This window comes from Candoia aspera, chromosome 1, assembly GCF_035149785.1.
Source record: "Candoia aspera isolate rCanAsp1 chromosome 1, rCanAsp1.hap2, whole genome shotgun sequence".
NCBI classification, from domain to species: domain Eukaryota; kingdom Metazoa; phylum Chordata; class Lepidosauria; order Squamata; family Boidae; genus Candoia; species Candoia aspera.
Window position 1 is genome coordinate 191,395,735 of NC_086153.1, and position 23,912 is coordinate 191,419,646.

At 40.7% G+C, this 23,912-nt stretch overlaps 1 protein-coding gene across 4 annotated transcripts in view; it reads left to right on the forward strand.

The window, feature by feature from the left end:
- GPR155 (G protein-coupled receptor 155) overlaps positions 1–22,313 on the forward strand; it is a 35,690-nt gene extending 13,377 nt beyond the window's left edge. For 2 of the 4 annotated variants that reach the window (XM_063318165.1, XM_063318164.1), the window contains exons 5-16: positions 4,469–4,624; positions 6,400–6,483; positions 7,604–7,724; positions 8,377–8,461; positions 8,553–8,640; positions 9,566–9,782; positions 10,608–10,709; positions 14,101–14,234; positions 15,324–15,419; positions 16,988–17,052; positions 17,851–17,985; positions 20,456–22,313. In XM_063318165.1, the coding sequence (XP_063174235.1) occupies positions 4,469–4,624; positions 6,400–6,483; positions 7,604–7,724; positions 8,377–8,461; positions 8,553–8,640; positions 9,566–9,782; positions 10,608–10,709; positions 14,101–14,234; positions 15,324–15,419; positions 16,988–17,052; positions 17,851–17,985; positions 20,456–20,702 (1,530 nt within the window). In that variant the 3' untranslated portion in view covers positions 20,703–22,313. Of the gene's footprint in view, positions 1–4,468; positions 4,625–6,399; positions 6,484–7,603; positions 7,725–8,376; positions 8,462–8,552; positions 8,641–9,565; positions 9,783–10,607; positions 10,710–14,100; positions 14,235–15,323; positions 15,420–16,987; positions 17,053–17,850; positions 17,986–20,402 lie in introns of all 4 variants that reach the window. The other 2 variants (XM_063318166.1, XM_063318167.1) reach the window with 2 other exon arrangements.
- Positions 22,314–23,912: the final 1,599 nt, after the last annotated feature.

Genomic DNA, 23,912 nt, shown 5'->3' on the forward strand with positions numbered 1-23,912 from the left:
AATGTTGGATGCCTGACTGGCATCCTGGGGCCGCTTGGAGAGAGCGTTGGCTAGGAAATTCTTCCTCCCCGGTATGAATTTCAGCTTAAAGTCAAATCGGCTGAAAAACTGCGCCCAGCGAACTTGTTTGGGGCTGAGGCGTTTTGGCGTGCTGAGAGCTTCTAGGTTTTTGTGGTCTGTCCAGACCTCAAAGGGGCAGGTGGCCCCTTCCAGGAGGTGCTGCCATGCCTCTAGGGCGGCTTTGACGGCGAACGCCTCCTTTTCCCACACGTGCCATCTCTGTTCCGTTTCTGAGAACTTGCGGGAAAGGTACGCGCAGGGTTTCAGCTGATTGTCAGAATCCCGCTGAAGCAGGAGTGCCCCAATGGAAAAATCAGAAGCGTCTACTTGTACCACAAAAGGCTTGGTGGGGTCGGGGTGTTGTAGTACTGGCTCTGCTGTAAAGAGGCTTTTGAGGTGCTCAAAAGCCTTTTGACAGTCAGCCGTCCAGTTCAGGAGCGCTCCCGGGTTCCATGACTTTCGCGTGTCTCCCAAGCCCTTTGTTTGGAGTAGGTTGGTTAGAGGTAGCACAATTTCTGCCAGTCCCTGGATAAAACCCCTGTAAAAATTCGTAAAACCGAGGAAACTTTGTAGTTGCCTCCTCGTGCATGGGTGCTCCCATGCCAGGATGGCTTGGACCTTACTTGGGTCCATCTCGATGCCCCTCGCCGAGATTCTGTAACCCAGGTAGTCAATTTGTGATTTATGAAACTCGCACTTAGAGAGTTTGGCAAATAGCTCTGCTTTGCGGAGTTTCCTGAGCACTTGCTTAACCAAGCGTTCGTGCTCCTCTTCCGTTTCTGAGTATATTAGCACGTCGTCTAAGTAGACAAGGACCCCCTTGAACAAGTGGTCATGCAAGACCTCATTAATAAGTTGCATAAATACTCCTGGTGCCCCCGCCAGACCAAATGGTAACACCTTATATTGAAACAACCCCAGGGGGCAATTAAAAGCCGTCTTCCATTCCCGTATCCGTATACGGAAATAAGCCTCCCGCAAGTCCAGTTTGGAAAATATTTTGCCTTTAGAGAGGTGTGCTAGGATGTCCTTGATGAGGGGTAAGGGGTATTTGTTTGATATGGACGCAGCATTCAAGCCGCGGTAGTCCGTACAAAGCCTCAATGTCCCATCCTTTTTTTCCCTGAAAAGGACTGGGGCTCCGACTGGTGAGTTAGCGGGTTCAATGAAGCCGCGTGCTAGGTTTTTGTCCACGAATTCCGCAATGCTGCCAGCTCCTTCTGGGTCATTGCATAGATTTTGGGCTTCGGTAAGGGTGTATTGGGAACCAGTTCTATTGTGCAGTCCGTTTTTCTGTGGGGGGGGGAGTTTGTCCGCCTCTTTCTCCTCGAACACATCCGCGAACTCCGTGTACCTGTCTGGCAAATCTGCCAGGCCCGCTGCTTCCAGATGCGTTGTTGTGGACACTGCCCTCCCCACCGCAGCACGGGGGACCTCATCCCCTGTAGGCGCTTGGTAGGAGCCATCTGGGAAGGTGATTGTCCTGGTCTGCCAATTGATGTGTGGGTTCCGTCGCACCAACCACGGGATACCCAGGATTATTAAGGGTTGGCCCACCGGTGCCACGATAAATTGCAGGCTTTCCCGGTGGCTGCCGAGCTGCAGCGCCACTTCGTCGGTGTATTGGGTGACCGGGCCCCCTCTCGCCGCTGATCCGTCCAATTGGGTGAATACTATGGTGCTGAAGTGGATAGCAGCGGAGCTTTAAATTGGCCGCCAGGTCTGGGTGCATTAAGCACCTGGAGCAGCCCGAGTCGATCAGGGCCCAAATTTTGATGGACTTCAGCTGTGATTTCAGTTCAACCTTGACATACAAGGTGGGGCAGTTTTCACTCACCCAGCTGTTGCTGCGCCCTTCTTGATCTTTCACCTGCCCCCTGGCGCTTCTTAGGGCAGGTGGTTGGTGTTTCCCGCCGGCTTGTTGTCGCTCTCTGACTCTTCAATGGGGTAGGGTAAAGATTTCAGTCCGACTTCCCCAGTAGCTGCTGGCATCTTTTTGGGCAGTGTTGGTGGTTTACCCGGTGGTTTCCTCGGTCTGCTGTCGTTTGTTTTAGCGTTCGGGCAGGATGCGGCTTTGTGCCCCTCCTTCCCGCAACGGAGGCACTGCCCCTTGGTGAATCGCTGCTCCCTCTCCTTCTTCCAGGATTGGGGTGCTGGTCTCGCCGGTCCGGCCGCGGCTCGGGGTCCCCGTGTCGTCGTCATTTGCATGGCTGTCCGCTTTGCTTGCAGGAACGTTTCTTGGGCATTTTCCGCCTTGCCGGCTAGCCGTATCCACTCAATGAGAGTGTTAGGGTCGTCCCTGCATAACGCCCACCTCAAGACGTTCAGGTCCAGACCTTCCTTGAAACACTCGATCAGGGTCGATTGTGACCAGTCCTCCACATTTCCAGCCAGGGCTTGGAATTCCATGGCATAGTCTGCCACAGAACGTTGCCCCTGGCTGATTCCCCTTAGGGCTCTTTTTGCTCTGTCCTGTTCAAGGGGATCTCTAAAATGTAGGTCGAGCACCCATATGAACTCGTCGACGTGATCGAGTTCTGGAGCCCCTGCTTGGCACAGCTGTACGTACCAATCAGCTGCCCTCCCTCTTAGTTTGTTTGCTATGGCGTTGATTTTGCCTTTTTCGGTCCAGAAATATTGTCCATATTCCTCCATGTAATTTTTTTGTTTGTGATGAAGAAAGACAGCGTGGTCGGGACTCCGTCGAACTTGACCCCGAGGTCTCTGACACCCGCTCCCGGTGGGTTCCACCTCACCTCTGGGCATCTTGGCACCTCCCGGGTTGCTGGGGTTCTCCATTCTCTCGGTGGGGATTCCCTCAGCCGGGTTCCGGGTGGCGTTGCTCCCATCTCGTGCCTGCACTAACCTCGACCCCGCCATCGCGTTTCTGGGATGGGGGGGGGAGACGTCCCCCTGTTCGGCTCGCCATGAAAACCTCTGCCTGGTTCCACGTCCTCTTCTTGCCACCTCCGTCCCCGCCCCAGATGTCTCGTCTCGGAGGTTGGGGGGGGTGACGCGCCTCTGGAGCCTGGTCCCGGCTCCCCTCTCCCTCGGGCTTCCCACCCGATCACCAACCTCAGGAGCAGCTGCTCTATCGACTCCAGCCTCGATTCCACCGTGCTGAGCCGCTCATCAGCTTGGGAGCTGTCCGCGGGCCGTCTGCTCCGCCGCCTTCCCTCAGCTCCTGGGGTTGTCATGAGCCAGTGCTCTCTCACCTCTTTCGACGGCCCGAACGCTCCGGGCAGGGATCCCGCCGTCTCATCCAGGGTGACCCACTCGCCTTGCGACTCTCTCGTGGCTTCAAGAGTCCTGCTCCTCCCGGTCTCCTCCTCCGAGCTCGATCCCAAACCTACCAGGATTTCGCAGTGTCGGGGTGTATGGGTCCTTACGATCGCTTGTTCTGTGGAGCCGGGTGACCTGTTGCCGGTCCTTGGGTCGCCGCCGCTCTGTCGGTTGATTCTGTTCATCACCAACTCGGGTCCCTCACAGATCAGATCTGGATTGGTGCTGGCGGACATTTTTTTTTTCGATTCCCGTCTTTATGTAACGGGTGCCTCGTTTCCCAATAAGGCACGGAGTCACTTAGATGGGGCTAAGGATTTCCATTTATTGAGTACAGAGTGCACGCATGCAAAAAGACGGGAATGCGGGTGTGGTTGCAGGGTACCCCGTATATACCCGCGTGGTGGACCTTTTCCACCTCCACCCCCCATTGTCCCACAAGCTGGATCTGGATCCTTGATGGGCGATCTGGAAACGATACCGGTCTGTTGATGGGCGATTAGGGTGATCACTGCTGGTCTCCTCTGTCTTCTCTCCTTGTCCGGTGCAGGTGTGTCCCCCGGGGTAATGTGTGGAAGTTCCGCTGATCTGTTGATGGTTCCTCTGGTCTGGGCAAAGGTGTGCCTCCTTTGTCCTTGTGATCGCTTTTAGTGTTTGAGTGCTTAAGGGATTAGGGTTATCCCTTCCTCCTTCCTGAAAGGCATGTTCCCCGTTGTGATGCATGGATGCCTTGCAACGGGGAACATGACAGTACTTAAGTATTCCAGCAGCTTTTTAGGCCATGGGCAGAAATAAGGTATGGTAACTATTCCTCGAGATTTCAGGAGCATCCATACTTTCTCTGTTTGCTGTGAGAGTAAGGGGAAGTGGTATGCATGCAGAAGGAAGTATATATAAAGCTACTATCCCAGTAAAATAAATGAGAGAATAAAAATGTCTTTATAATCACAGACTTTATAGTCTGTGCAATAATGGTTTCGTTCAACAGACTGATACGCTTCCTCTCTGGTAACTCTCAAAGAGGAAGCTGGTACAGAAGAATAAACGAAGTATTAAAAAATATACCCACGTGTTGGGCATCTAATGAAATATGGGAACATGCAGTTACTTTAATTTGTGATTGCAGATAACTTCTGGAATGGTGATCAGTACTTTTGTGTCTGCCCCCATCATGTATGTTTCCGCCTGGCTACTGACCATTCCCTCCATGGATCCAGACAGACTGGCAGCAGCAATTCAGAACGTTAGCTTTGATATTAGTGTTGTTAGTCTGATCTCTTTGGTGAGTATCCTGTTAATCAGAACTGTGCTATTTTGTGTTTAAAAGATGGGGAGGGGGAGAATAAGACTGTGAAAGAACTGGAGCTAATAGTCCCTTCTCAAATAGGTTCTATAGCAGTGGTTCTTAAACTGAGGGTAATTTGGGCATATCCTGGGGGTAATGGAGCAAACTGCTTGTTTGTGAGTCAAAGATCCAGTTGGGATTAAATTACTTGTAAATATGTACAGTACAGAATTGTGCCACTGGTTTCGATTTTAGTCTGTTGCCAGAAGAGAAGCAGAGTAATAGGAGCTAGCTATCCCAATAATGTTGTCAGCCCTTCAAGTTAGGCCAGATCAAGGAACAGTCACATCAGGGACTCCAAGAATCTTAACTTACTGCTACAGGGTACATTCATAGAATCTTGAAAGCCTGTCCAAAACCTTCACTGTCCTTTTTTCAGGACAACAAAGTGAGGCTGGGGCTGTTCTGAATCTCTTTCTCACCCTTTCTACTTCGCAACCACTTTACCCTCTCGGTCCTCTTTCCAGAGGCCACAGCTAAATTTCTCTACAGATGTAGGGGTTATGGTGTCAGAATAGGAGAGGGGAAATTCCAATTCTAGTCAACTTTTGGCCACAGAAGCTCATTGGATGACTTCGAACCAACCAGTCTCTCTCTCTCTCTCAGCCTGAACTATTTCACAGGATTATTGTTTGGGGGGAAAATAGAAGGGAGTGCAGTATACACTGTCTTGAGCTCCTCATGAAACGGGATATAAGTTAGTGAAATAAATATGATGTAAGACTTCGAAGAAAATTAACAAACTAATCAATGATGATAAGTTATTAGATTTTGATTTGTTGTTTTTAATTGTCACACCATCTGCATGTGTGTTACGTTATGCATCGTTCTGGGCTTTACTGAGAAGAAAGGCAGAATATAAATATACTGTACTCAATAATGAATGCAATAAGGCATCTTGGCTGGAAGGCAACAAAAGGCCGAAGCTGATAGCTTGAAAGCTTGAAAAGAGGAGAAATGGAGGATTTTTTTTCCTTTTCTGTTCAATAGCTTTATGCAAGAAGCCCATCCTACACACCCACAAATATTCTGGTCTTCTGTGTAATGTGACTGGCAACTCAACAGATTAATCTGCAAGATTGCAGGTTCTCTCTCGTTTTTTTTTTTTTGAGTCTTGTACTTTGCGAGGGAATAAGGTTAATTCCACTCAGACCCTTTCCCAGTAAAGCAGGCCCTGGTCTGCTATGGAAAAAGATGTATGCTATTTCACTAATGGGTGAAAAACAAACATGGCCAGTTTACTAAGTGAGAAGCTTATGTGGCCAAGGCGAGAAAGAGAAGTAAATGTTCCTTGTACTCAACCCCCCTCCCCCCTTTTTTCCCTTAGGGTTTTCAGATTTTGGGTGAAGATCGTTGCCGGGACTGAAATTTAAAACCTTAAACTCTTTATGAGGCTAGTGCAAATGTTCTTGCAAAGATGAAAGGCTAAGGTTGTGAAACTCCAGAGGTAGTGCGGTGTCTTCATTTTTAAGGGTTTGATAATTAGCTAGCTCAATAAAAATGAGAATGCCAACACAAACAGGAGAGTGATTTTCAGCTCCATTCTGTGGATACCTGAGCCTGTTGTGCAAATATCACTAACAGCAAGGAAAGTCCCTTAGCAGAAAACCCATTAACAGTTTGAATGTCACTGAAGTAAAAGCCCATGTGTAATATTTTGTGATAATTTAGGAGAAGTGAAAGCCTTACGTTGTCTTCACTCTGTGTTTCAGATCTGGTCCCTTGGTGTTATTCTCTTGAGTAAAAAATACAAACAGCTTCCTCATATGCTTACAACTAACTTACTCATTGCTCAGGTCAGTAAAGTGGAGAATTGTGTCCCTAAATATATTTTTTTTCAGGAATATAGTTTTGTAGTTTGTAGAAAGCATTCTTTTTTTACAGAAGGCACATAATGCAAGCACTCTGCTCAAGCAGGTTTGGACTTCGATATTGCCTTTGAATTACGTGCGTTTCAAATTGAGTGTGTGATGAAAGATTGCATGATGGAACCGCTTTTGTATTTTTTTAAGCAAACACTGCTATAGAAACATTGTGAATAAAAATAAACGTAAGTTACACTTAAGTATAATACCTGATATTGAATTGCCTGTAATGTCAATTCAAAGAGTCTAGATCAAAGGGAATCCCCCCTGCCCCCACGGAATTCCTTACGAGGCATACCTTGGAGCGGGAGAATCGAATCGGGGAAAATCTTAACCAGCAGCTGCAATGCAAAAGAGGCAGTGGGGAATTTACTTACCAATTGTATTGTGTTCACTGTACTTTGCTTTTTCATATTAAGGCCAAGTTATCCTTGCCTGAAAATGCAACATGTTCATGTCTAAAAATTAAGCATTTTCTTTTTGGTATTTTAGTGCTAATTGAGAAAGAAGTTTTATTTTTAATAGTATGTCTTTATTTAAAGACTAATGAATAGTCTTTAATAAAATAAACATGTTATAAAATACAGTGCTGATGTGGTGACTGTAGACTCCCAAGACACATGCAGCATTGTGAGAAAGTGTCTGTGGAGCCCCAATGTTTAAAAAAAAAAGAATGAACAAAATCTTGTGAGATTGTTATCATGTTGGCTTTATTTCATTTTATTTGGCAATCCCACTTTAATTTTGAACAGGGTCAGTATTCTTGCCTGAAAACCAGACAGCTTTCAAATGAAAATACTTTAGTGAGGTTTGGCAATGGCCTGGCTGCACTAGATGATGCCATGCTGCTTGAGAAGTTTGCCATGCCCTGCCTTAGAGGCATCCGTCCTTACCTTTGTGCTGGACAACATGCCTCTTTTAAAACAGAGCTGCCTCTGACGCATCCTTAGCATCATGCAGAGTTTGATACTGCTGTATGAGAGATTTTAAGATTTCTTCAGTTACATCTGTCATAAAATGTACACTAAACACAGCTGCTTTAACTTTTTAGTGTGTGGCCTGTGTTGGAATGGTAATGTGGAATTTCACTATTGAGAAGAAAAGCATCTTTGTGCAGATTCTTGTGTTCATCGTCCTGTACTGTTCCCTTTATAGTGCTTTTTTGTGGACAGGTAAGCAGAAAGTCATTTTGGGCTCATAAAGCAATATATGTTTTCTTTGGTGATGTAATGCTAAAGGGCAATGCTTGGAGGTTACACTATGTACCTGTACTATAAGCAGTAATGCCAATTTGTATGCAGTTAAGTCCCTTTACCAGTGGAACAGCCAGCACTGAACCAGATTCAATCTTCTTGTCCATTCTTAAAATCTCCTGTGAAAGACTGGAAACAGATTATTAGATTGTGTGGGAGTTTTTTAGCCCTTCAAGGTAGACTGGACTAGGAAACCAAAGTCATGCAGGCTAATACTACTTTTATTATAAGATTACAGTAACAGAATCTTGGAAGTCTGTGCTTCTCTTCTCCCTCCCTTTATTTTTGTAAAAACCAGGGAAGGTCTTGTCTGAAAGGCTTTCTCAGTGGAAGTTCTACCGCAGTTCTGCAGAAGTTCTAGATGAACTAGTGGTGTGAGTTGGAAAAACACAGTGCTCTATGTCCTTATGTCCCACAAGCTAGTTTTACTGCATATAACTACAACAGGCTTATTATGTGGCTGCCTTTGAGTACAGGACAGAGGAGGGGAGGGAGATGTATCCTCCTTTTGTGGGGGAAATACAGTTTCCTGAAAAGAACAAGACTAATATGTTCTCCTTGTTTTTAATAGGCCTTTTATCCCTTTCTCTTCTCCTTTTGAAAAGAAGGGAAACCCTAAAGATTCCTGTTGGAATTATTACTATAGCTGGCTGGGGGTAAGTTTGCAAAAGTTCTTTGCTAAGAAAAAGTAGAAGATGTCACAAGCTAATGATTTGTATGATTTATACTGTATTTTACATTTTACAGCATCCCAGTAGTTATTGTTGGAATTCTTCTAATAGCTGGAAAACACACTGGTGATATTGACTCAGCATTTTTTTATGGTAAACATCAGGTAGGGAGAGCCTTCTATTGCCATTTGTTGATCAGTGCCTTCAACAGCTCATTATTTGACAAAGAGAAGCAGCTTTTGAAAGCGGGGGGGGGGCTTAAATTAATTGCCTGTATACCTGTTCACCAAAATTTGAAGAACCCTAAGAATCTGGCCTTCTGTGGACTTGACAAAATTTGGGAAGGAGATGTTCAAAGACTACTGAGGATTTGACATCAGCTGCCACATATAATTTGTCAGCTTGAACAGGTCTAGATGAGAACATAAATAGTATTCTGTAGGTTGTCATCAAAATGGAAGATGAGCCCATCTAATGTGAAGGGATCAGCCATCATTTTATCCTGTGTAAGTATCCTGCAAAATGTCAAAGATCATCAGGCTATTCAAATATATGTACAAACTAATAGTGATTTGTAGTTATGCCAAGGCTTTCTGTGTCACCAACAATACATAAGAATGTTTAAACCAAGTGGTAATGAAATACAGAATAAAATAAAATACAGTTAAAGTACAGTGAATAGTATACTGAGATCAGTAGATTTGGGAAATGGAAAAAAGCATATATTGGAAAACAGGGAGTTGATTTTTCTGAAGCCCTCTGTGAAATTGGCTTGGTGAGCCTTTCCTTAAGAGAAGAAACCTGTAAGAAAGGAACTATAGTGCACCTTCCTTGTTCCTGCAGATGTTACATGGCTTTTAGTCAGATGTAGTGAGAAATCAGAGAGAGAGAGATAAGATGACACAATGAAAAGAAGAGGAACGGTGATTAATGTTTCTAAAACTTGGACTGAAAAAGCCTCAATTAAGCAAAACTGGTTGTATATTTTGTTTGGTATCGTAGACTCTACAAATACATGATGCTTAACGTAACTTGGCACACATTTAACTTCTGCCTATCTTTCTTCCTTTCCATTTCTCTTTTGGGCAGGTGATTACTACTGCAGTAATTGTAACAATCAGTATATTGTTCTCTGGTGTGTCCCTCATGTGTATGAACCGATCTGGGCCAGCAGAGGCCAATTATGAGGTCTTAAACCAGCAGTTCCAACATCATCAAGCAGAAGAACCCGAGATGGAAGCGAATGAACATTCTAAACCTTCACCCAGTGTTTCTCATTCCGAAACAAATTCTCCCGTGGAAGGAGGTATAATGAACAACTGCATCTTAGTTTAGGAGCAGGGAAATCTGACCTGGTGGTGTTTCTGACCATCTGTAGAAAGAGGGAGGACTATGGTCTCTAATTTGCTGCTCCTGGTTTCATAGTGGGGATGCAGGCGCCTTGCCTCGCTACCCATGAGATGAGGTAAGAGTCCCCCAGATGAAATGGAGATGCAACTAGGAATGGACGTCTCAAGATGGAGTAAATTATGCTGATTGAAGAGGCACAGGGCAGGACTAGGGTTAAGGTGGCCCTCCAGATTAGGGCTGTGGAAAGCCTCAGAACCAAAGGGGGAAAGGGCTTCAAAGCACTTGTAGCACCTGTTGGCAACTCTTTCAACCAAATGTGTTTTTTACCTGGAGCATGTGGCAGCTGCGGTAGGTATCTGTGCAACCTCAGGAAGATGCACAGCTGCTTCAAGGAGTTGCAACAGGAGCTACTTGAGCACTCCTTTCCCCCATTGAATCCATAGTGCTCTACACCTCCAGCTGGCACGGCCAGCAGTGAAAAGATATTAATCATTGTATTTTAGCAACCTCTGATGCATGATGTGTTTCGCAGTCTTGCTGTGTAGTAAGTAGTTCAATACAATTTCTAACAATCCTCAGTATGGAGAAGGGCTAGCCAGTGATGACAAAGAGAATGGTGTATGCTTAAACCTATGCAAGTTGAATTTACTAATAAATGTATATGCATATAACATTTCCTAACTATTACAAATCTATTTACCACAGAAGAATTACACATTCAACTGTAGATATTGTCTTTGTAAAAATCCCAGGGAATATACTGGCTTTTTTTTTCCCCCAGTAGACTTCTATGCGTGTCAAAAACAAAATGGAGACTTATGCTGCTCTGCTGTGGATTCTACTACTGGTGTCAGTGAGAATTGTTCTTTCTCAATTGAGACAGGTAAAGTATCTCGTTTGTCTGGAATAAAATTCAAAAGTTTACAAATTATGCAGTCCTACATTTTAACTTAACCAAATTTTCATTAGGAGTGTTCTATACGCAGTGTGCATACTTCGCTCCAAAATGCAGTCATTCATCTGTTATCCTTTGCACATCTGAGCCTGCTTCATAAATTAATCACCATATTAACAAAGTAAGGGAAAGTCTGCAGACTATGGCTTCTGGAATTCTTTCTGATTCCTTAAAAACAGGGCCCCTCTGGGTCATGTGACCCAGAAGGAAGAGAGCAGGGGCCTAGAATGCGACAGATGGTAACATTCTGAGCCCTGCTCTGCTGAGATTCCCATAGGGATGCCCTGGGGAATATTTTTCAGGATTTTCTTTCCACAGTGGTCAGTTGGACCAAGTCTGTTTTTTATCTTAATCTTTCTTTTGCTGGCTTCTTCCCCCACAGCAGATTTGGTCCGTTTCTGTTCTGGTTTTGGAGGGTTCACCTGCTGATAGGCAGATGGAGTCATGAGCCCTTTACATAATTTCTTTCCTACATTCCATGTTGTTCTTCTTTGGAATAACAAGGTGGTATGTCCAAAACACTGGCCTCCATCCTAAGGTCACTACCTTCCTTTGTTTTCTAGCAGCCACAAACTGATCTTAGGTATCAGCCAAAAGGAAAGCTGTACTGCAAGGAGACCTCTATGCATGTGTTTCCACATGAACAGAAATCCCAGTTGGATGTGTGTAGAATTTCTTACATCTCTCATACACACACACGCACATATATATATTAGAGATCTTTACATGAAAATTTATAAAGAAAAATTAAGAAAAAGATAAAGGAAAAAGTGCAGAGAACAGTACAAATAGAAAAAGGAAAAAGGAAAAAAAATATAAAGAAGCAACTTCCAATCTTCTTTACAGCAGTTACAAATAAACTTACTATCTCTCCTCCTCCTTTAAGATTACATGACATGGTTCCCTTCTTCCCATATTCAACCCTTTTTAAATCAGCAAATCCATAAATCACCAATTCATTTGTTTCCATTTTCAGGAAAAAAATCCATAAGTGGTTTTCTGTCTTTTACGAAAGTACTTAAGATTTTATCCCTGATCAAACAGGTCAATTTTGACATTTCTGTAAATTCCACCATCCACAATCTCCTAACTTCCTACATCTCCAAGGAACAGGAATATTGCATGAGTAAGATTCTAGTTCCCATGTAGGCACCATTTTTAATGTTCTTGCATAGTATGTTGACATTTAGAGGCAGATCAAGGTACACGTTTGCTATCTGGGCACAGCTCTCTTTAAATTATTCAAATATGAGGGCTGTGTCCCAGTTTGGTAACAAGTGTTTGTTTTTTCGGTCTGGGTGTTCCTTCCTGGCATTTTCATATTGCTCTGGTGAAATGTATTGACAGTTACGAGAAAACCAGAAGTATCGATTAGTTAAAGCATCCACCAACAAAATCTGAACAGGAAAAAAATGTGCCTTTATATATAACCAGTTTGCTCCTTTAAAGAGTTTGTGGGAAAATATATTGGGGCCAATGAAGTAAATACTGAACAGCTGTGTGGGCGGAGGTGTTTCATTGTTGTTGCAACAAAGAAATAATAGCAAATGTGCCAGAAGGCATGGGAAGGAAGCTGTTTCTCCCCCGCTTTCGAATAGCAGAGGCAGAGAGGAGAGTTACTCGTACTTCATCAGATTTAAATCTGAGGGTGGCTAGAACCACGGAATCATCCAGGAAAGCCTTTGTGCTCTCTGAACTCTGCTTTGTTTCTTCCTTTCTCACAGAGATATTCAAGGTTAAGAAGCTTTAACTGGGCCCTTGGACTTGCCTAGAGATAGAAATCCATCCAAGCAGCAGCTCCCTAAATCTTTACTGGTTCTATAGATGGACAATAAGGGGAGAAAGAGAAGAAAGTTGTCACCTGTTCTGCCACCCCGGGGAGCAAGTTCTGTGACGTAATAATTGGCTAGTGATAGGTGGGCTTGATAACTAGTTTGGGAAAGAAGACAGGGCCTTTGGAAGCCATTTGGCACTGTAGTAGCAAGCCTTGGGCTTCTGGAACTGGAGAACAAAAGAGTGGCTTGGCAAGCAGAAGGCACAGTGTTGATTAGCTTTTTGCTGCCATCTAGTGATAAATATCACAAACCTAAAATAGTCTGTAACCTGGCGTGAACTCTGATTTCTAGTCTGTTTAATCCCACTACAGTTTGGTAGAAGCAAGAAGTAAAGAAGTGCTAGCCTGTTAATGCTGACCTTGCTAAGTTGAAGATGATGTTGCGAATAATATAGGCAGGCTTTTCCTGTGTGGAAATGGTCTCTATCCGATCACCAAATGCTCAAGTGTAGGTTAAAGGCTGGAGAGTCACTATAATTCTTTGCAGTTTGGTACTTTTCCAGTAGTGACTTGGCTGAGATTTGGATTGGGTAGCAAGCAAACAGAACCAACTCTTGTATGTATGTGTGTGTGCACGTATTCAATATGGACTGAACGAATAAACAAAATATAAAACAAAACCAAAAAAAGAGATAGAAAGTAAAATAGAGAAAAAGAAAGGAAATAAAAAAAGGAAAACATGCAATTATGCCTTCCACCCTTTTTTCTACTGAGTAGTTATCTTAATCTTGCCCCCATCCTCTTCATCCCTTCTTAATCCCCAAATCGCAAAATCCTCAATTCAATCATCTTTCAACAAAAACTCCATGCAGTATAAGGTTTCCAGTCTTTAAAAAAATATATATTTTGTTGTTTTTTTTTCTCTGACCACAAACAGAACCAACTCTTGTCTGTATCAAAATTCAATCTCCCCTTTTTGAAATGAGCAACCAGAAATGACTGTGATCATGCGTCTTCCTAGGCCATGTTTTTATGAATCAGATTTGGCTGAATAAACAAGGAATTTATTAGATTCATGTATTGCATTAAATTGTGAATCAGAAACTGAAATCTTGTGGCTTAATTTAAAATGAATGAATGAATAAATAACTGCAGGTAATGTAGCCTGCAATGCAGTGATATCACCAGAGAGAGTGGGTGAATTATTTATATTCTCTTATGGAAGGGGTTAAAGCAGTGGAATGTAGCTTTCATTTTTGCAATTGAATTTTAGTCATGCAGTCTGGGGTTGGCCTAGGGTATTGGGAGGCTGCATATGGGTAGCAGGTTGCCCATCCCTATCACTAATTATGCTTTACAGATAAAGCATGCCAACCCCAAACCAAGCAAATAACATTATGGCTTATGGGAACAAGGCCCATATCTATTTACTTAGAGCAAGTGATCATGTTTTCATTTTCTTGTTTCTCTTATGACTTGTGTTCAGAGAACAGCATAATTAGTGTTGTGTTTATGCCATATGTGTTGCACTTAAATGTTTTTCAGCAAATCAGTGTTTGAGTCCGTGCAGTTCTCAGAGGTGCGCACTGGCTCAGGAAGAACAGCTTCTGCAAACTGGAGACCAACAGCTGACCAGACATGTGCTGCTGTGCCTGCTTCTCATTGTGGGCCTTTTTGCTGTAAGAATTTATTTTGTGGGAGGTGGAAATACATGATTGTCCATGTATGATTCCACTTTTACCCTACTCCTAAATTTCTCCAGCATTACAAAAAGTTTTTTTTTTAATATCAGCAACTAGCATAATGTATCTAAAGAAGTTAAATTCTGGCTCATAACATTTCTTAGAACTGCCATCCTTTCTAAGACCCTGGTGCCATCTACTCTGACACAACAGCCTGGTGCTATACAAGGCAATGGAGGTAATTTAATATACCTGTGCCTTTGGAAGATCCCAGGTTTATATCTTGCAGATCTAGCTAGAGGTGTGAAGGGCCTGTTTCAGAAGTGTTTTTATGTGGACAAGAGATGGGTTATCAGTAGCTCTCCATATGTTGAACTCCTCTCCGCCAACATGCCAGTGGTGAGGGATGCTGGGCATTACATTTTGACAACATCTGAAAGGCCAAAGGTTCTCCACCCATCGTCTAAGCAATGCTGAATTTAGACACTTGGCCAATTGTCTGATGATGTAAGGAAGCTTCCTATGACTTAAGAAGCAGTGATTCAGTAGACAATTGCACCTGTAATCATTGTATCTCCATCTGTCACTTCAGTCATGTTGGCAAAACCATTTCAGCCTGTCTCCCTAAACCAAAAGGTTGGTAACCCTCAAAGTGTGTGCCATTTCAGCTGATTGTCTACTGACATTTGGCAGCAACCGCCCAACTACAGTGGTTGCTTTTCTGCTTTCTTTTTTAGGAAGAAAGATAAAATGGAGGTATAAGAACAACTGTACTTTAAAGCATGCACAGAAAATCCCAAAAATGGAGAAGAGGAAGAAAGACCAAAAATTCCATTGTTACCCACTGGTGTTATCACTGAATTATTGTCATAGTCTTGCTACCCCTCTCCAAAAAGGTGGTTCAGATCTGCAGTAAACTATTTTAGTAATAGTAGTCCTCAGGTGCAGCTCACTAAACTTGGAGGGTTCTGACGGATGAATTTTTCTGTCTCTATTTATAATCCAAAGGAAATTCCAGTTGTAGCAATGAGATACTCATTTTAGTATGTGTTCCTTTGTAGAACCTATTTTGTTTTTCCTTTATAGAACCTATCAAGTTGCTTGTGGTGGTTATTTAACCAAGAGCCTGGCAGGCTGTATGTGGAATTGCAGTTCTTTTGTGCTGTATTTAATTTTGGTCAGGTAATTATTATTGCTCTGTCTTAAACTAATTATGTGAACTTGTCTGTACTTATTTACTAGCATGTCTCATAGAACCCACTTGTAAATATGTACGTGAAGACTGGGTATTTTGGAAGATATGTTTGTGAGGAAGAGCGAGACTGCCTGACTTATTTTTGGCCTTGTTGCTTACCTTAAATTTGATGAAAAATAAAACTAAAACTGCTCATTGCACACTGACAAATTTTGCTGCTGCGCCTGTTTCAAGGGAAGAAAAGTTCCATGCCAGTGGTTAGGCATGTGTCATTAATGGCCACCATCCAGGAAAGTATATCTGTTTCCCCAGAGAATGCAGATTTTAACTGATCTACATGATAAAAATTAAGGATTTAAGCCAGTCTTCTCCCTAATATGCTAAAGTCAAGCTGATGTCACACTGAAATGCCTGAGTGAAGTTTTAACCAGGAACTGAAAGGGTAGCCTTGTGCTAATTAAATTGCATTGAAAAGGCAAGTTCAGTAAGAAGAAACCCCCACCACAATGGCAAATCTGCTTCCTGAAAATATGGGCAGGTTGGGAAGAGTCACCAATTTGTTCCTTAAATAATCTTAGCTTTATTCTTAGATTATGGAAGCAAAATACTTTCTGAGAGCTTCAACCTCATTTTAATTGCATTACATTCCTCTTGGGATATCCTTTTCAGTTCTTTACTATTAACATGCTAGTCAATTTGTTTATTATTGCTTTTCAAAATACACTGTTCATTACAGTTGGTTCATAAACTTAGCCTTTCTTATATTCTTAAATTCTCCTTCCAGCAGTACAGATAGTCCTTGCTTAACAACTGCCCTGTTCAGCGTCTGTTCAAAGTTATGATGGTGCTGAAAAAAATAACTTTATGACAGGTCCTCACACTTACAACTGTTGCAGCGTTCCCGCAGTCATGTGATCAAGATTTGGGTGCTTGGCAACCAGCAGGCATTTATGACTGTCACAGCATCCCATGGTCACTGATCATCATTTGCGTGCTTCACAGCTGGCTTCCAACAAGCAGAGTCAATGGAGAAGCCAACAGTAAAATCTCAAGTCACAGTAATGTCTTGCTTAATGACTGCGGGTGTAAGTCCATCATAATCACGTGATGTCTCACTTAACTACTATGTCGCTTAGCAATAGAGTTGCCAGTCCCAATTGTGGTTGTTAAGCAAGGACTATCTGTATGCATTTTTTGTTCTCTGTAAGTCATGTATGTATCAATATACTAGGAAGCATGGAAAATTAAGAAAATGTAATAGCTCTAGCCAAGATAAGCACACAGTTTAGGAAACTGATATGAGGGAAGGGACAGTGAAAGGGAAGAATGTTTTTGACTGACTTTGAAATCACAGAAAAGATACTGAATAATGATGCCTAAAATTTTTCCATTTCTTGGGCTTGATCCGTGGTATTCTCTGAATTTTATTTAAATATAATGTTAAAAATGTTTTTTATTCTGTCTTTTCATTAGAATTAATAACTTGATTTCAGGAATTTGTATACATTGTTCATCTAGAATCTTATTATTACAGTATTTATTTTTTCTGTTTCAGGGATTCATTTCTTTTGGAATGTTTGGTTTAGACAAACATCTAATTATTCTTCCATTCAAAAGGAGGTAATTTTAGCAGTTAATACATCCATTTAACTTCAGCTGCCTTGAAAACTTTTAACTTGACTGTTGTTCTTTTTCACAAAACAGTGATCTGGTTTACCTTGAAATTCTGCATCCCTGGCCTTTTCTGACCATTCTGACCATCTATTTATATCAATACATTCTGGACTGGGGAACCATAAAATAATATTGCTGTAATTGAATTCCACAGTATTGATGCAACATATAGGCTTGTCTATGAGTTATTATCCATAAAATACATGGATATTTAAGAATTCTGTGTTTACATGATTATATAGGCTTGGATCCTAACTTTTTTCCATGAATGTAATAGAGCTTTCATTCATAGAATGTGACTTTATTGCCACCTCATACAGTTTTTCTCTCCCCACCCCATTTGCACCCCGTTGTTACTCTGTAAATCTGCTTCTGAGGGTTAGGGAACCTTGGCAGCAGTGTTGGATATGGGGCAGAAGTAACTCATGGAAAATTGAGTTGTCAGAAGTTGCTTCCTTTTCTCCAATAGAGAAGCAACTTAGGATCCATATATGTGTGTGTGAATTAGATCAAAGTGTACTTGAATGTAGGAACAAGAATTCTTCCCATTCAGCTACTTTTCATTTTAATGGCCAGCTTAAAAAAATGTTTCAACTATTTTAATTCTTCAAACTCGTTGCTTCAGAAATCTGGTCATGCCACCTTGACTGTACACAGTAACAATAAAACCTCACAGGCAAAAATATTGAAAATCAAATCACTTTTTCCCAGACAGTATTTCAAATGGGCTTTTTTCTCATGCAGGTTTCAATTCCTTTGGGGTGCTAGAACTGTGGAACGGAGGGAATCATCTGTGCCTGAGGAGATTCGGATGACATGCCAGCAGTTTGTTAATTACCACAAAGACGTGTGTGTGAGAAGCCTTGTCCAGGATAGAAGGTGGAGTGGTTCATCAGTGTTAAAACCGATTATTATTCTTGCATTCTGGGCTGGGTGTGTGCTCTGCATCTGTTGATACCCTTCTCTTTATGTGGAGTAGATGCTGCACAGGCTTCCAAACACCACTAAGCAGACACTTGAATAATCGTTGATTTGTAAATGTTTATTCCTGAATTGATATTCTTGGTATTAACTGAAAATCGTGGGAAATTCTCTTTCTATATTTCTATATCAAGCTATATGTTATCACAAAGGGAGCATAGTACATAGTTTTAAATACTGAGATCAAAAGCAGTGTAAATGTTTTAAACTATGGAGTTTCAGTGGCTACAACTGATGCTGTCAATGAACAAAAGTAGTAGCAGCAGAAGATACCTTTATCTTGCCTGACTTCTTTCATGAAGTGCTGTGTGAACCAAGAAACTTAAACGTAACTTGTTAAATGATGTGCTTTGGAGTTTTTAGTGATATTTTTGGAAATCTGGTGGCATCCTTAGTCTTAGAATCTTCCCTATTTGAAGTCCTAAACTATTATTCAGCTGCTGTTTCAACGTATTCATATACTGTGAATCTCAAATTCAGGATTACATACATCCCAAAGTTTCCATTTTGGGATACAAGGTTTTGGGGAAGTAAGGAATACATCTTAAATATTGTAACTGTTGTCCATTTTACGACATTTTTTAAATTTATTTTCTTTTGTATTTCTTGAAAAACCAACTTTAAAACAAGAAAAGCGTATCAATCTTGTTAAATCCTGAAATTAATCACTATCACTCTGATAAACACATACTGCAGTAAGTGGTACATTATATATCCCTTCTCATTCCCTTTTTCATCTATATATATCTTTTTCTTCTCAGATGAATGCCTAGCATTAGAACTCTAACGTATGTTGTTGGTCCAGCGCTGATTTTGTTATATGTTCCCTTGTTCCATTAATCAAAATTAACATTTGCTTATTACTTAAAAGGCTGCAAAGGTGGCTTCCTATCTTACATAGTCTGTATGTTGGCTTGGTCTAACTTAGATCATGGAATGGTTGCTTTCTGTATGATAACATTTACTTAGGCATAAACCCTCGAGTTGTACAAAACCCGTTGGAGGAGTGCTTCATGCAGTTTCCTTCTATTGGCTGAAATATTGAAGTACCACATCCACTCAAAGGCTTGTTGTGACCACTCCGAGGGCTTCCTGACATTAAGATTGTATGTGGATGCATAGATGACACTCCTCTCAGGACTGTTTTGAAAAATACAATTATACAATTGAAAAATAGTTATATAATTGTATGGAAAGATAGTTCGGCCTATCACTGTTGGTGCATAGTTGATGCAGACATGTTAGGTCACAGAAACTTTTTCCACGAAGAATGCGCTGCTTTCCCTGTTGACTACAATTCTTATCCCAGTCATGTGTAGTAGAGCAGAACACTGCCTGAGATACTGGGCTTTGGCTTAGAGGTGGTTGTGCCAGGTTGCATGTAATTTTCAGTTGACTCTGATTTGAGAAAAAACGCTTCTTGGAGTTTGAAATGAATCTGAATCAATTATACTTAATCTGTGTCTCAAGATCTCTGTGCATCAGCTAGCTTAATAAGCATTTTAGGACTAGAAGGCCCAGATTTAGCCTATAGAGCAGACAAAGTGATTTAAAATTCTCCTTGAATTTGCAAATGGAAGGTTGTGGTGTGAATGTTGCCTCCATGAAAAGAAATATCAAGCCTAAAAAGCCAAAAACGCATTTAATCAAATGCTAAACCAAACAGCATTTACTAAAGCTGTATGTGCTTCAGAAATGATTCAGGAGACAACTGCTTTAAAGTGTGGTGAGAGAAAAAAAGAAGCTATTTTAATGAGAAGCAGCTGTGTCTTTTTTCCAGATACTGCAGAAACCTGAAAAAGAATATTTTAAAGGCTTGTGAGCAATCATGCATTCCCAGAGGGTATTTTCAATATAATTTTTGAAGCATGTACAGCCCTTGAATAGAGTATTGGAGCCTTTCACATAGTAGATTAGGACTCTTCCTTCTGAAACAGAGCTTTACATGGCTATCATCTAAAATGTTACCACTACCTCTTTATTACTGTATGTAGTTTAGATGGTAATCTCTGTGACTGAACAGTGACTTTTCTGCATTTTCCCCATGCTTTCAGTACATAAGTGTTTAGAACAGGAATTCTAAGATTACAAATAGTAAACTAACAGTTAATTTTGCACTAATCCATATAATATGTTGCACATATCCTAGCTGTCATAGATGCTTGCATGCATTTTGATTAATGAAAAAGATGGTCCAGATCTGCCAAAAAGAAAAGCAGCTGTAATATATACTTGGCTATTAGGTCCTCTTCCTACATACCTCTAACTATCATGCTGTCTTTCCTTGTTTCCCCTTGTCTTCACCCAACAAGCAGTGGTGGTTCAAGATTTACAGAGCATATGGGTGAATCCTTCCTTTGACATACAGGTGTGGCACAAAGACTGTGAATGGAGTCTTCTTCGGCTGTGAACTGGTGAACTGGCTTATGGAAGTTGGCCTTGCCTCAGATCGTGGAGAAGCGGTAGTGTATGGAGAGAGGCTGGTGAAAGGAGGCATTATCCAACATATTACCAATGACTTTGAATTTCGGGATGAGCAATTGTACTACCATTTTATAGCTACGAGAACTGCAACAAAGGACAGGCGTGGAAATGAAGATGCCCTTGGAAGCTAGCCAAGTCCAGACTCTCTGGCTGACATCTAATGCACGCTGTTTGAGATCCTTTTGGTTATAATATGGCTGTGCTGATCTCTAACCCAAAGGGAATTATGTCTTGCATTCTGAATGTTGACTAAAATGGATTGCTTCAGGGAATTATTTCAAATTGCAGAAGACGTGTAACATGCTTTGTACTCAGTTTTATTTTTGGAAAGAAACAAGAGTTTTTTTAAAAAATCCATTTTCTTTCCTTGCTAGTACAGACAACACTGTGGATGCTGTAAACCAACAAATGTGATGCATTAGTGTTTTTTTTAAAGGATCAGCTATTAGGTTGTTTTGGTGTATGCAGTTCTCTTTCTCTTGTTTTTACATAGAAGTTCTCTTCTTTATACTAAGTAACGTGAAGATTGATGTGTTAAAGGATAGAACTGAGAAATAAGCAGATGAATTTTGCTGTTCGTACTGATTCTTATATGCATAAGCCAGTTTTTCTTTTTAAAACCTACAGGCCACTGTTTAAATATGAATGAGATTTAAAGCACCATAACTGTGTGCAGGACTTCTTGTTCAAGCATAATTTGTTTCATAATTTTTCCCCTTGGTTCACTGATAAATAATTGGCTTATGGCTACCAAAAATGGACCAATTTATTTCACAGACTGCAATCAGTTGGAGTCTGTGGATGCCATATTTATTTTGTACTTAATAATACCAAATGCCTATTTTTTAAAATATCAAATATTTAAATTGTATTTGAGTACTACTCTTGATATGCAACTTAAAGAACTTGAACTGACATCTTGTTAAATAGTTTTGCAATACAGGTTTAAAAAATTTTAAGTATTCACAGGCATATATGTATGTTTGTGTGTGTGTGTAGTATCAGTAAGTTTTCACCTGTTAACAAGTAATTATTTTTAAAGGCATATGTTTATCAAAAATTCTGGTAATTTTTTAAATTATTAAGCAGCAGCATAGAATAACAGGAAGGCATGAACATCTTATTGGCCTTTATAAAGTTAAGAAGAGTGCTTAAATATTTTTCCAAAAGTGGCTCGTCAACAATATTGTTAGAAAAAACAATTTGTCATGTTTCTTCAATTATTATAAGATCTGTTGGTTATCTTTATCTAACCACTAATTTTCTACCAAGATGCATGGCACATTTACATGTGGGTATGTTTTATATTTATACAAATATGGATTATATTTTAAAGCTGGGCGTATTGAAATTATGGCTATTAGCTTTTAAAGAGTTAACTCTGTAACACACTAAAAATAATGAACCTTTTCATGGTCACAATCTTATGCATTGAGACACAGAGAAATGCCGTTTTTATTTTTTTTTTAACCATCAAACGATGCACGTGGATTGAAATACTGACAATATTTCTTCTGTATTGTATAAAAATAGGCTGTCTTCCAGAATGGGAAAAAAAAAGGTTTGTATAAAATCTGACTTGTAAGTTGATCTGCAGCTGAAATGAAATGTATGCTGTATTACAAAACCCAGTTTTGTTTTGTTTTTTAATTTGGGAAGGATTATGGAGAAACATGTTCCTGAAATAGCATATTGATTTTCTTGCTGTTCCAGTTACTTAATAAATACAGCTGTTCTGACTTGTAAGCTGTGCTGTGTATTTTTTGCTTCTTGTCTAATTACAGTATGGTTCAACTCTTAAAAGTGTCCTTATAGTTAGGCTAGATAGACTGGGTTCAAATATCAATCTATACATTGAGTTTGTTTAAACATAATTTATTGAATAAATTACAATTAGCTGGCTTCATACCACATATTAGCCCCAAGTTAACCATAGCTTAAATTATGGTTTAACACAATGGGTGAATTCAAGCTTAAAGTCCAGGGTTCCATGGTAGAGTGTTCATTTTTAAGTTTTGGGACATTTGGCTCTAGGTAAATTGTATCTGCCAACACAGGAAGATAGCATTCCATTCCTGGTATTTTTGCTGTTGTGATAGCAATTATTTTTCATGAAAACATCTGATACTAAATAAGGAATATATTTTTTTGCTACAGATGTAAATTTTTGTTCGTTCTTGAATTTATCACATTTTTATGTACAGTATGCCAAACAGACTGTGCAAATAATTTATACTTGCCTTTCAGTTATGTCGCCAAGAATACAGCTAAATGATTGACAGTCTTTAAGACATCAATAGTGCAATTTTATTCACATACTAAAGTTCTATTAAACTTACCTACCATGGGGTATAAGAGTGCCACCGGAATCAGTTTCTGCCTGAGTTTAGGCTTTCAACTCAGGACGGTGCAGGGGTTTTATTAAAAGATAGCAATGAGTGTTTGAGTATTATATTGGTGATATGCAGAACCATTTTTTCCAGTTTAATTATTTATTTTGTACACAAGTTATAAAGATGTTCCACCCAAAATGTAGCATTTTAATACCCATTTTTTAAAATTAAAAGCTGTGTTTCATTCATTAGATGAAATCAGTAGAGCTTACATGTTTCTACATCATGCCTGCATCCTACTTCATCACTTAATCATTGTACTTTTTTGGCATTAAAACGTTAATTTTGAGGGGGTGGTTTTAAACCAGTCTTGGCATTCAGCAACAAAATGTCCTACTTACAAACAATGGATTTCTCCTTTCTACCAAGGAGAAAACCACACACACACACCCCACCAACACTGGCAGGGCAAGCTACTATGTATAACAGAGCAAACTCCACACTCACTAGCACTGATGTTGTTACCTAGTTGGGTAATGAACTGTCTGCAAGCTCAGAGGACTCCACAGTTCAACCCTGAGCTACATGTATTTTCTTCTATTGGTACCATAATGTTTAGATGATAATCTGAGCTCATTCCTATTAAAGCAGCTAAGAATTTCTTTGTTTTCTGGTGATTACTAGCATTCAGCACATTTTGCACAAATGCTTTTAATTATGTTTGACTACCACCAACTTTAGATGATGCTCCAGTAAAAATAATGTATGAAAGCAGTGGAATGATGATATTCAGTGAACCCTACCCTTTTAATAGGGGCAGATACATCTGATTTCTGTTGGACTGTGAAATCCATTGCATAATTATGTTGGAAATGACATTAACACTCTATTCAAACTATCCTGGTGTATCAAGTTTTTAACACACACAAATCTTTCAGGATAACTTTTTTATTCTTTTAATTCTTTGTCGAAGACGTAAGTCTTTGTACCAGTTCAGATCATACATAG